This window comes from Myxine glutinosa, chromosome 1, assembly GCF_964187855.1.
Source record: "Myxine glutinosa chromosome 1, kmMyxGlut1.1, whole genome shotgun sequence".
NCBI lineage: Eukaryota > Metazoa > Chordata > Myxini > Myxiniformes > Myxinidae > Myxine > Myxine glutinosa.
The window spans coordinates 144762343-144775421 of NC_136261.1; the positions used below are offsets into that span (position 1 = coordinate 144762343).

General features: G+C 42.9%; 1 protein-coding gene across 4 annotated transcripts in view; it reads left to right on the top strand.

The window, feature by feature from the left end:
* Nucleotides 1–13079, top strand: part of NAT10 (N-acetyltransferase 10) — a 268591-nt gene that overhangs the window by 197991 nt on the left and 57521 nt on the right. For all 4 annotated transcript variants that reach the window (XM_078777865.1, XM_078777875.1, XM_078777870.1 and 1 more), the window contains 2 exons: nucleotides 5668–5787; nucleotides 10385–10483. In XM_078777865.1, the coding sequence (XP_078633991.1) occupies nucleotides 5668–5787; nucleotides 10385–10483 (219 nt within the window). The remainder of the gene's footprint in view (nucleotides 1–5667; nucleotides 5788–10384; nucleotides 10484–13079) is intronic.

The following is a 13079-nucleotide window of genomic DNA, read 5'->3' on the forward strand; positions in this document are numbered from 1 at the left end:
TTGACACCACATTGCAAACAAAGCTTCTTTAATTAATTGGGTAACTAATAAATGAATATATGAATAATCGTTTTAAGGCCATTTTCCCCGCTAGAGCGGGGGTTAGCCTTGCGGGCCCCATGACAATCATGGTTCCCTTTTTGAGGCAATGTTTTTTATGGCCGGATGCCCTTCCTGGTGCCAACCCTTAGTCGTCTCTTACGATGCGCAGGGATACGGTGTACCTATTCTAAATCGGGGTACACACCGGGATCATTCATCCCAGCAAGCTGGTACTCAATTTGCCGACCTCGGAAGGATGACAGGCTGAGTCAACCCCCCTGGTGTTAATCCAGCGATCGACCGGGATTCGAACCCAGGATCCTAGGATCCCAAGCCGGCACCCTAACCGCTAAGCCAACACCAGGCTTAGTTGGGTAACTAAACTTATTTAGTTACAATTTAGTTAGTTACCCAATTAAGTAACTAAACTTAATTGGGTAACTAAACAGTCACCAAATTGCAGTTGCAGGACTGTATTATAAGAGATAGAACACAAAATGGATCATGCAACAGAACAAAAGGAACAGTCGAAAGAGGGATGTAAATCCGGGTTGAGGGAGAAAATAGAGGGAGACGGGCAAATGAGGGATGTGGGGATGAATGAGGGGCAATGGAGGATGCACCGGATGAACAAGATGTGTACAGAGGCAAACTCAGGAAGGAAAAATTGGAAATTCGAAAGGAGGTGGGCTTGTGGAGGGAGGAAGGGGGGGTACTTCGGCAGTTAAGACCGAAAAATAGGGCGTATCGTTCATTTTTTCGGGAAAGCACCAAATTTGGCAAAGATGTAGTATGGACCTATACAATTGTTTTCCTGAGGGGCGCCCAAAAATTCAGAACCGCTGGTGGCCGACATATTGAATTTCAACATGACCGCCCTCTGTGACCTATTTCCCTCAATAACTTCTATACTATGAGTGATAACACCACAGTTCCAGTGTCTTACCCCATGTTTTCATGATCTCTGAATCCAATGGGATCAATTGCATAAAGATTGGCATCCATCATCTTGAATTTCAAGATGGCCGCCAATGCCATGGTGTTTCCATTTTCCTTGAATCTCTCATAGTATTTTAGGTAAAATTTCAATTCCAAGTGATACACATTGTTTTATTGGTCTCTGATAACAATGGAATGGTATTAATTAATCAAAGTTACACACAGTTGCAGTTTTAACTTAAAATATTGTGGGCACTTGAAAGGTGGAGGCTCTCGCACAGACGCGTAGTACTACAAGCACTGTCCATCGCAGTCACACAGTGATGTGCAGGGCAGATTTGCCCTAGAGCAATGGAGCATTTACAGTTGCCTTTCCAGGCCGACTTACAATGGCAGCTTCTAAGCTCTGAACATGCCTCCTGTATCAGTGGTATTGTGGTCCAAATTGGTGTCTAAGAAGTCCCTGTTTTCATCCAGCCCCAATCAGCTGGTGATGGAAGTTCTGGGTAGGGCACAAGTGCCTGACTCCATACGTGTCCAGCCTGAAAACATGCACGTTTTAGATGTTGTTCGAAGGCGTCTGCTGTTGGGGGAATGTGATCAATTGTTCTTGCCTTCTTCGTGAACAAGTGTCGGCGCATGTCATTCACTGTCTTTATCTCGGTAGTCCGGTCATAGAGGATGGCAACATATCTTTCTAGACTCGGACTTCCTGCGGCCAAGGCCGGTGGCAATTTTATGGATGGCAAGGTAGCGGTAGCTTTTACCAGTGCCAATGGCAATCCAGAGTTCCTCCACACCGTGTGACTGGTAGGTAAAGTAGTGTGCTATTGCCAAGACCACAATATCAGAATCTACAGTTCGAATCAATACCCGTTTTCTCCCCTTTTTCACGGCATCCAGGACATTTTTTTGGATTTTTTGAATTTTCTGAATTTTTGGGCGCCCCTCAGGAAAACAATAATTGTATAGGTCCATACTACATCTGTGCCAAATCTGGTGCTTTCCTGAAAAAATGAACGATGCTTCCTCTTAACTGCCTAACTAGGGGGGAATTAACAGGGCTGGAAAATAAAATGGTTTTGGAAGGGGGATGATTTGAGATAGTGGTCAGCCGCTGTCCTGAAACCTGGAGGGAAGAACGACATTGAAGAGAATGTGGGAGTTGGTTCCTCGGGTGGGGAAAAAATAGTCTGGATTTTGAGAGGTTTTAGTTTTTTTTGTTTTTTTTTAGTGGAGTCCATGTGCCCTGCAGAAACCTGGGGGAGGGGGGAAAAGCATGGGAAGAGCAAGAGGGTGTAAGACCAGGAAGGATGCGGTAGAAGACTGAGAGACCACCTGTTTGTGATGAGAAAATGATCGGTCCATCGACTCAGCTTCATCGTGGGAGATTCCAATTATGTTAAAAACACTGTCTTGCATTGTAAAAATTATGAACATAAATCATGTTCATTGGTGAACCACTGCTTCTGGGCCCTTACCCCGTGGCGGCGTTAGGGCCATGCAATCCATGTCGAGGCAACAAGAGCCCCCACACAACCGATCGTAATACACAGTACCCGTCCAGGAGAAAAATGGCATGGGTGATGAATCTTTGGGGAAAAAGTTTTTCCCTGTTATTTAATGAGACAAGACTATTACAAAACTAGAGAATTCATAGAGCATGATACCGTATGTCGTGTTTAAGTATATACTTGATCTGGAAGATTGTTTCAAACAAAAAATCCAGACGTTTACCGTGACTGAAGCAATCTTATACATCACCCTTATACAAGTTCTAATAAGACATGGGTGAGTCATAGTTTAACGAGATGGAGTCTTTAATTATCGCCATGTAATGCAATGTAAATCAGCATTGTACATATCCGCCTATTGGTGGCTTCTTCTTCACCCCAATACTTCACCCTCTCACATGCCACACCCCCATATGCTATATATTGATATTGTCGCGTTCACCTGGATTAACACCCCCTGGCGACAGATGGCCAACCGAGCTTTAACTCCGAGGCGTTCACTCAAACTATGGCGGTTATTTTACACGCGCGAGGGTGTAGTGGAGGGCAACGAGCTTACCTGGACGGATGGACGTGGCACGGGGTTATCCTATTCCCACAACAAATAAACGGACAAGACAGGGAATTAAAATTCAACAAACAATGGTTTAATAAAAAATAAATACCAGGGAACAAATAAATGAATGTAAAACTAAATTCCTAAATTGAGACATCTCCACACGGACTCATGAAACAGACACAGAGAGAAATAAAATAACAAAAGTAAAAATGTGTGTGGTGTGTTTGCCTGCTACTCTGCTCTGGTGTCCTTGACCGTCCGGGGTCATCAAAGATCCCGCGTCCCTGCTCGAGAAAATACGTGTTGGCGCCAAGTCCGTTCACCCGCCAGCTGCCGACGTGAATCGAACAGGCCCTCACTCCTTTCTCGTTCCTCCTGCTCAGCCGCACGGAGTCCCGACGTTCCTCTCAGGTGCACACGGCACCAAGTGCAGCTGTCACAAAGCCAGCACCAAGGGAAGACAAGAGAAGGATGCGTCCGACTTTCCCGCAGCCCGGATCAGCGAAAGCGAAAATGCGACCAGGACAAGAGAGAACAAATAATAAGCTGCCACCGCCTGTCACGAACCCAGGATCGAGTCAACTTGTGACCACTCCTTATGCCAGCCACGAACTAAGAGAGACGTGTGACTGCACGCTATGAATGTCGTCACCAAGAGAGGGAAAATGGCGGGATGTGTCCTTTTTGTCTCTCGTGCTGGAACATTATTTGATGACGTCCGCGCGCACTCCAATCGGCGAGCGCCATCACAGCAGTCCATCGCCCTGACCAATCATCACCCCTTGGGGCGGGGCCCCACGGCCCCTCCCATTGTCCCTGGCAATGACTCGGCTGGTGGCATCAGCGGTGGTGTTTGAATGTCCAGATCCGGTCGCTTTGTATGTGCTTTATTTTGTGTAGGTGTGGAATGCATGGCTGGTGTTGCATGTGACATAAGGGAAAACCACAGAGGCAATTTACATACAGGGAAAGTTACCTTATACCCTAACTAATTAGCATAGCTCCACCCCTCGCATGGAGACAAATATACAACCTTACCGGACATGCGGCCTGACGTAAGTACAAGAGGGTTTCTTCTTCTTCATGACATTCGGAGCACACTAATCTATACAATCTACCTGGCCTAAGGTATTCCATTGTCTACCCCCCACAAACGTAACCATATATAGCATGGTCCTTGGAAGTAGTATGAAGACGATTTGTGTTCTACAGTGTTCAGTGTTCACGTATATAATTCAATTTAAATAAATGATTGAGAGGTTTATAGGTCATATATAGGAATAAATTCCAGGTTTTACCACTTTTTTACTCAGTGTCAATTGCACCTATTTAACATGTTACATTCATACTTCTTGTCTTTTGTTTGTGTCCTTTATGACATCCTTAAGAACAGTAAGTTTTCAGTTTGGAATGATATTTAATTTTGTTTGACTGCCAGGCAGATAGATAGCCTACTCCTCTCTGCGCATGTGTAATCGGGCCAAATTCAGAGCCAAAGTACTGTTAAATGGCAAACTTATCTTCCGGTTCATGTTCCGATTTGTGTTCAAAATATAACATTCGATTTAAAGAAGTTGTTCTTCATTCGTAAACTGATAAGGCAGATCGATCTAGACAGACAGACAGACAGACAGACAGACGGATGGACGGACATGAACTAATTGCTTAATCCCACTTTTTGCTTCGCATGTGCGGGATAATTAGGTGGTGAGGTTAGCAGACAAAGCAGGTTAAGTGCAATTATAACTACATTTAATATGTACAAATGCAACAAGAATGACAAAATGTGGTGAACGCCTAATGTCAATACAAATCGATATTTTTAAAGCCAATCCACACTACGATTCATTGTAGGATCAACAAAACAATGCCTCATTAGTAAATTAACTAAATCATGGTGGAACGTTGCAGTTTTTTTTTATCAGAAGTGTGTTGGAGCAGCTAAAGAATAAATGAAATTACTTCAGAGATGCTTACAAGTGAATAATAGCTCAACAGAAGGCAAAGATGATTGAAAATTACCTGAAAGAAACTTCATTTTCATTACACAACAAAAGGTTGAGAATTTGCGCCGGCACCATCTTCCGAACACCGGGGAGAGGGGGAGGGGCAAACATGGTAGCTACAACCGTTGTCTTGCGACACAATCAGTCCCTCTGGTTAGTTTGGTTGAAATTGGACGATTAACTTGCGAATGCATCAGCCACAGTCATGCAGAGACAGACAGACAGACAGACAGACTCCAAATTGTGTATTTCAGTATGACGACAGGACCCCCACTCGGCCACTATTGTGTTTTACATGTGGCCTTCAAATGACTAACGCTGCCACTGCTCTTACCTCTAAGCCAAGCAAACTTCTTTGCTCGGTGTTGCTTGTGATTGATAGCAAGTGTTGCATACAACATGAATCCTGATTCATCTTGCACTAAACTATACACAATCAATGGGTCAGTTCTTTTTGACCCTCGGTAATATTTTGGAGAGATGGTTTGACATTAAGTAACTGAGTGAAGGTATCAGAGCCTAATAAGCCAGTAATGTTGTTCCTGATTCCTTCCCACTGCTTTTCTTTTTACAACTCGTCTCCTTGCTTTTGTTCCTCTTCCACCAGGCCCTCCTCCTCGGCATTGGACTGCAGCACAAGTCCATAGATCGTCTTGCGAAGGAGATTGATTTGCCAGCTTCACAACTTATGGGACTTTTCAACCGCGTCATTCGGAAAGTGGTCCAGGTGTGTCCGAGGCTGTTGACAAGCAATTTGTTTCTTTCTCTTACCCCCTCCTACCCTTCCCCCCTGGCTATGACGGACCACCCTGTTACTCCTTTTTTTCAACCTTTATTTCTGGGAGTCCTCTTGCAAATCTGAAAGTAAGCCGATGTTTTGACGTGTGTTCTTCGTTCAAACATGCTGAACTGTAATTGGAAACTATACCATCGTTTTTAATCTGGCACGATGGAGAATTTTGTACAATACTGTGATTTTTGTATCCTTTGCTGTGTAATTGGGATGGTCTTGTTGTCAGGCTTCCTGCTGAGAATCCGAGTGTGGGCACATCAAATTCGGCCTTGTGCCTCATGTGTAACGCTGCACATCATCCTGGCACCAAAGCCCTGCAAGTGTAAAAAGGGGGGTGGGGATGGGGGGTTATAGGGCGGTTGTCATCATTCATCCCATGCCACTCCAATTTGTTTTCTATTCTGTCATCTTTTTCACCACCATTCACTTCAATCATGCACCCTCTTTTTCTTCTCATCTGCCATTTAGAAGTCCAAATATGTAGTTTTTTTATAGCCTGTATTCCAAGCGTTCTTGCTTCACATTAAATTATTGTGTGACAGTAATTTACCAGAAGTGACATTTGTGTTTCGCAGCAAAGCGTCCTTTTGTAATTTTCGTGATTCATTGTCTCCTCATTCCACCCTTTCCCCCCCCCCCTCTCTCTCCCCCCTTTTTCACTTGCACACCTCCTTCCATCTAAAAACTTGGATAAGCATAATCATCGTGGGAAAGCCACTTTCAACATGTTCGTGATTATTCTTTTTAAGTTCAAGGGATGTAGGTAGCACTGCTTTTCTGTAGGTAGCATTTTATTGCTCATACCATCCCAAGCTGCCCGTAAGGCCTTTATGGCTTGAAAAGGCAAGACATGCAGGTTGTTCTATTTTAATTATTGCTTCTCTGAAGTCATTTGTGCCAACTTTGTTTTCAATCACAATCAAATAATTCTTGAAAAAAAAAAAGAAAAAAAAAAACCACCTTTGGAGGCCATCGGAGGAGGCCAATTGGAGGCCAATTCTTGCATTAATTAAAATTTTCAGAGGCTGAGAATTCAAATCCTTAACCCTCTGGAGTCTACTATTAAACCATTACACACACATCAAATCCAGGAGGCGGTAATTGCGCGGTAAATTTGAATGCGGTTAGAGCCGATAAATTCGGCTTGTAGACATTTCGGCGCATGCGTGAAGCCGATAGAATCGGCTTGTAGACTCCAGAGGGTTAATATTACTACCGTACCCACTACGTCAACTGGACGTGAACCCACAATCTCTGGGGAACCGGTTCAGTGTCCTCGGCACTTGGTATTAAATAATTTGAACTCTCGATGTTAAAACCCGATTAGTTGATGTTAAATATTTAATATCCAGTGTGTCTATCTAGTAAGGGAAACATATGAAAATCTGTTAACTAAATTGTTACCAAAAAATTTCTTCACCAACATGTTTGTAAAGGTGTGTAATAACATGTGTTAAAATGTTGAAGGTCAACTCCCGTGGGAAACCCAGAAAAAAAGCTGTTGAATTCGGGTACCGAAAAATTATTTTCGAGAATTTTTATTTTTTTTAATCGGCCCTTAAGTAACTTATGAGGGGTCAAATAAGGGTTTTTCATGATTCTGAGTTGATTGTTAACATTTATATTTCACCACAGACACTCCTTTGTGGAAAAATAATTTCTAAATAGATCTCATTTTCTACTTTGCAGGACATGGAGTCTAGCAATATGGATGAAGACGTTACTCCACCTGTGCTCAATTGCTTCATCTGTGCACGCTCGGATACACCAGCTGAAAGGCTCATACAGGCAACTCCAAAGGGATACTCAACTTTATTGAAACAAGCAGAAACTGTCGAAAATGTTACTGTTGTGGAACGTATGAAGGAGGCTCAAAAGGAAGGAAAACTGAGGTACCACCAGAAGTGTAAAAATGATCTGTACAACAACTTTGTTGCAACCACCAATAAGTCAGCTCAAGCATCAAAGGCAGAGAAAGAGTCATCAAAGTTGAAGAGAAGACGCACTACTTGTGAGTTCAGTTCATCAACTGGCTGCAGTTCTAGAAGATCACAGTCAGTTGACCTCCTGTATAAGGATGTATGCATTCTTTGCAACCAACCAGCCCAGCTCTACAAAAATAATCCAGCACAAGCTCGAAAGAAATACAGAGTGCCAGATAATTTGACTGCAGATACACTGAAGGCAAGCTTGCTGAAGACAGCACGGAGTCGCGGGGATGACTGGGGCACTGAAGTCACTGGACGCCTGGAAGGGATCAACGACTTGGTAGCAGAAGAAACACTGTACCATTTGCGATGCAAACTTATGTTTGCGAGAGGTGACAGTTTGTCCAAGACTGATGAGGAAGGAAAAAGGAAGAGAGGACAGAGGAGTATTGATGAGGAGCGAGAGGCAGTTTTTATTGAATTCTGCGAATGGTTAGACTCAGAATTAGAGCATGGGGTAATGAACATGGACCAAGTCCATGAAAAGCTGCAGGAGTTTGATCAGTCGCCAGAGAAGAGCCTTTCTTATTCAAAGCATTGGCTAAAGATAAAACTTCTCGAGAAATACGAAGACACCTTGTATTTCACAACACAGGAAAGAAGGGCAGATGTACTCTGTCTCAAAGATGGCACCGACAATATTCTGCGAGAGCATCATGCTAATCATGACCATAGAGATGAGAAGACTCAGATCATAAAGACGGCACTCAAGTTCATATCCAATGATATTGCCTTGATTGATTTCGGTCCAAAGTCATACCCCACCACACACAGTATGACTGGCATCGATAGTCAGCTGACACTTGTTCCTGCAAGCCTTCAGATGTTCTTGAGACCGATTGTCAAGACAGACGAAAGAGTTGCCGTTTGGGGGCAGAATTTTATTAAGGCCTGTCGACCTCGGTCTGGAGTATTGCCACACCAAATGGGGCTTGCCATACAACTTGATCATAGATTTGGGTCAAAATGGATGCTCAACAAGTTCCACCGGCTGGGATACACTGAGTCTTACACGGAGACACAAAACTACAAATACTGCTTCCTTAATAGTAGGAGTGGAGATGATGTTCCAGATACTTCTGGCACTCTTGACACCATGTGGAGGAAACCGATGAACAGATCAATGATGAGGTTGCGGTTGATGCTGCGCTTGAGGATCAATCAGTGATGACAGCCAAAGTGCCAGCCAGTGAAAGTGAATTGTCAAGTAATGATCAGGTGGTCTTTATGGAGGTTGGGGAAACAAACAATGCAGTCACTCAGTTTGTTGGAGACAATACAGATTTAAACATTGTCTCTATTCACGGAAACACTCCCTTTCACTCAATGGGTTGGATCGAAGTCACCTCTCCGGCACCACCTTTGCCAGATTTTCAAGTACATTTACCATGGACGAGATACTACATTGGGTGAAATTCGGTACAACATGTTCTCAAGGAAGGCAGCAGCAGGAGTGATTAAACCAGAGACTCTACCTCCAACAGAGGGTGCAGCTGCACAACATTCACTCCGTGCCTACCTGCAGACCCGGGACTGGATCCTTCTACAGAGCATGTCTCTGAACCCCAGTGACTATGGATGGACAATAGGTGTGCATGGGTATGAGCCAGTTCCAACACTGGACCCCACGGCTCCTGAGGAGCTATTGCAGTTCACGAGCTGTAATTGTCATGGAGATTGCAGCAACCGGCGATGCAGCTGCAATAAGAATGGGGTCACATGCATCTCTGCCTGTGGAGTCTGTAATGGCATTACATGCAGAAACTGCAGTCATGATGTTGTTGAGTCTGAAGAAGACATAGACAATGACTGTTGAAACTTCTGACATTGTGAATGAGAAATAACTCTTGAGTATTATATATGTATGTGAAATAAAAGCTACTTTGTGTGTAAATGTAAAAGTGAAAATATAAATGTTAACAATCAACTCAGAATCATGAAAAACCCTCATTTGACCCCTCATAAGTTACTTAAGGGCCGATTAAAAAATATAAAAATTCTCGAAAATAATTTTTCGGTACCCGAATTCAACAGCTTTTTTTCTGGGTTTCCCACGGGAGTTGAACTTCAACATTTTAACACATGTTATTACACACCTTTACAAACATATTGGTGAAGAAATTTTTTGGTAACAATTTAGTTAACAGATTTGTGAAATATCTCATAAAATGCCCTTACTAATCTGCTCTACTGACATTTCAAAATAGCTTGATGACCAAGAAGCTCGGCTTTGTTTCACATTTGGGTGCCAACCACATTCCATCCTGAGTCCTGACAGCGTGACTAATAGGATGGTGAATGGGAAGCCAACGCACGACTCCTTATAGAAGCGCTTCCATATCCCTGAATGACATTGCAGTGAGCAGATAATCATTCTGAAGTTTGTTTTCGGCACACCAAAAGCAAGACAAAAAAGTTTTGCACAGCAGGGGTTCTCCTACGCATGTCGCGCTGCTCCATGATGCACTTAATGAACTCGCCTTCGAAGCACAACCCTCTTTCTCTTCTCATCCCCCCCCCCCCCCCTCCACTTTCTTTTGCAGAACTTTAATGTAATCCAAGAAACCGCCATCGAGCGACAGATGGTTCCGGTGAAGGAAGTCGAGATGGAACCAACGATTCAGTCTCTCGCCAGTGATCTGGTATGTCCACAAAATCTTGCCTATTTTGATTCCTGTTACAACATGGCTTGTTCATTGCAAACAAAGGTGTAAAGTTCATACCCTTTGGGTAACAGCCAAGTTAATACCTATGATATCGTGTAAAACTTTGCATTACATAAATATAAACATAAAAACAGTCCTTTTTCTTGTCGAAAAAATGAAGAAGACAAAAAGTCGGTTAATGAACCGAGCACTCTTGAAAACTGCAATAATAATTAATTAATATGCATCAATGAAGACGAAAGAAAAACAAAGTAGAGGTAAAGTGAGAGTGTGGGAGACAGACTTTTTTTCTTGTATACTTTGTTGAGGCTCATGGAGGAGCTGGAGCAGAATGGGAGGAAACAGAATGGAAAGTGGGAACTTCAAGGGAAGGGGGTGAAGGACACACGAGGATGAACAAGCTGCACACAAGCTGAATGAAACACAGCAAAAAGAGCAAAGGGACAGCGGGGATGAAACAGACATGGAGCAAACCAACCGACAACTAACGAACGGAAAGAGGTGAGGGAAAGGGGGAAATGACAATAACTTGAAAAAAGTGAGTGCTTGGGATTGGGGTCATGGTCATGGTCATGCTGCGAATGCATTGGAAAACCACGCAGCATAAACTTTGTTCATTAACTGCTTCTGCAGAACCTACGCTCTGTCAAGAGTAAGGCACATTTGAATGATCATAATAAAAATTTTCACTTTACGTCTTTCTTTGAGAAAGAACATTCCAATTGCAGGAAATGCATTTTGTTGAATTGCCAGTAATTTTGTGGGGGAAGCCATGGACCCCCAAAGATGAGACATTAAATTTGTCTGCAGAAATTGCCTGGAGATTTGCCAAGTGTTTTGTGTTTCTTTTTTAAAATGCAGAATATGATTATGATTCGACCTCATGATTCTCATTTTTTGTATCCTTTGCTGGGGTTATAGGGCGGTCGACTTTGACTTTGATTTCCTATTCAATGAAGATCTTTCTCATTAAAGTCACTTTAAACTTGATATCTGCAATTGCCAAGTGCAAGCTTACCTCCCCCCACCAAGCTTAGTTACCTGACAAAAACCATGTTGTTAGATAACTATGGGCTGCATTTTGTGATTCTTTGGCCTTGGTGAAATTCTCTCCAGCTGCATGTGTTACGTTTCCACCACCGACTGTGTTGATAGGCACAGGTGAATTGGCATCGTGTTGTGTGTGCCCCCAGCATATGTCAAGCCTGCTGCCTCATCATAGCTAATGCAGTGACTGCGTTTCTTAACATACTTGACCACTTCTTCAGACTGTATTCTTGTCCCAACTTTCGTGTAATGCAATACACTTTCAATGACGTTTAGAAGAAGTCGTGCCCAAGAGATACGATGTATCATTAGGTTCTCTTGATTCTGCCAGATTTGTGGCTTGGGTCCAGTACAGAATGTTGACGCATCATCCTGGAGGACTTTTTAATAAGTCTGCCTCGTTTAAGGTTTTGTGATTAGTTATTTGACTGGATGTAATGTCAGATCTGTATGAAAAAATACAACTCTTGGCAATATCAAATGATTACAGTTCTCTATTTGGCCTTTGCTTGTGTGACTGCGGCTTATCTTTCATGTCCCGACTGTGTTGATTGCATCTTGGAGTTGTGGAGATTTGTTTGAACCAATTGGCTTCGTTGAATCCAACATGATTTTTCCAAGGCTGCTCCATCAGGAGTCCAGGTTAATCTTCAGGCATTGTCTGATGCAACAATGATTCTTTGGCAATGTATTATTATTTGAGTAACTTGTGGTGGAGACACAGCATGTGGTCCATGCGAAATATTTTTCCTTTGACAAGTTCAAGTTTTATATATTCATGACATGTTCTTCAAAGGCCACATTGTGCACAGGAAATTATGCATTTTCTGTACATTCTCACATCTCTTATCAGGTTGCAAGTTGTGCTTGCTTTTACTTTGTTGCTAAGCAATGACCTGCTTTGTGATGCTTGGCATCTGGTGCTGTTGGTTTGCTCAATTCTCCACAAGCTCTCGTTTTAATCTCCATATCACTTTTTTTTCAACACTCTGACTTCTTCTTCTCTTTCTTCTCCTTCTCCTTCATCTCCTCCTATTTTCATCTTTTTTTTAGCTGGGCAGCATCATTGCTGCTGATGCCATGCCTTCCTGAGGATATGGTAGGAATTTAGAATATGGCCAACCCAGTTTAACGTCCATCATTGATGAATCACCCTGCCAGTGAAACACCGGGTTGACAAGTTTATAGCTGGGCCGAGATTCAAACCCAGGCTAGACATCTTGGAGGCGAATGTGCGTGTCCCTAAGCCATCCTGCCATCCCAACCCTTCTCAGAAGAGTAGTCTCAAATTCAAATGTTATAACTCCACCAAGCAGTTTCTCTTTTTTGTGAGACTTTTTGTTACAAAACATGCACACTTCCTTAAAAATAAATTTTCCCTGATTATTGTTCCATATGAAGGCAATAATTGGTTGTCTGCAAAATGGGACAGTTGCAGGTATGTAGGTTTGAGCGAATGACGACTTCAAGTTTTTGTTGAATAAGAAATCTGATGCTGACTCATACAATTTGAATTTGTTGCTGT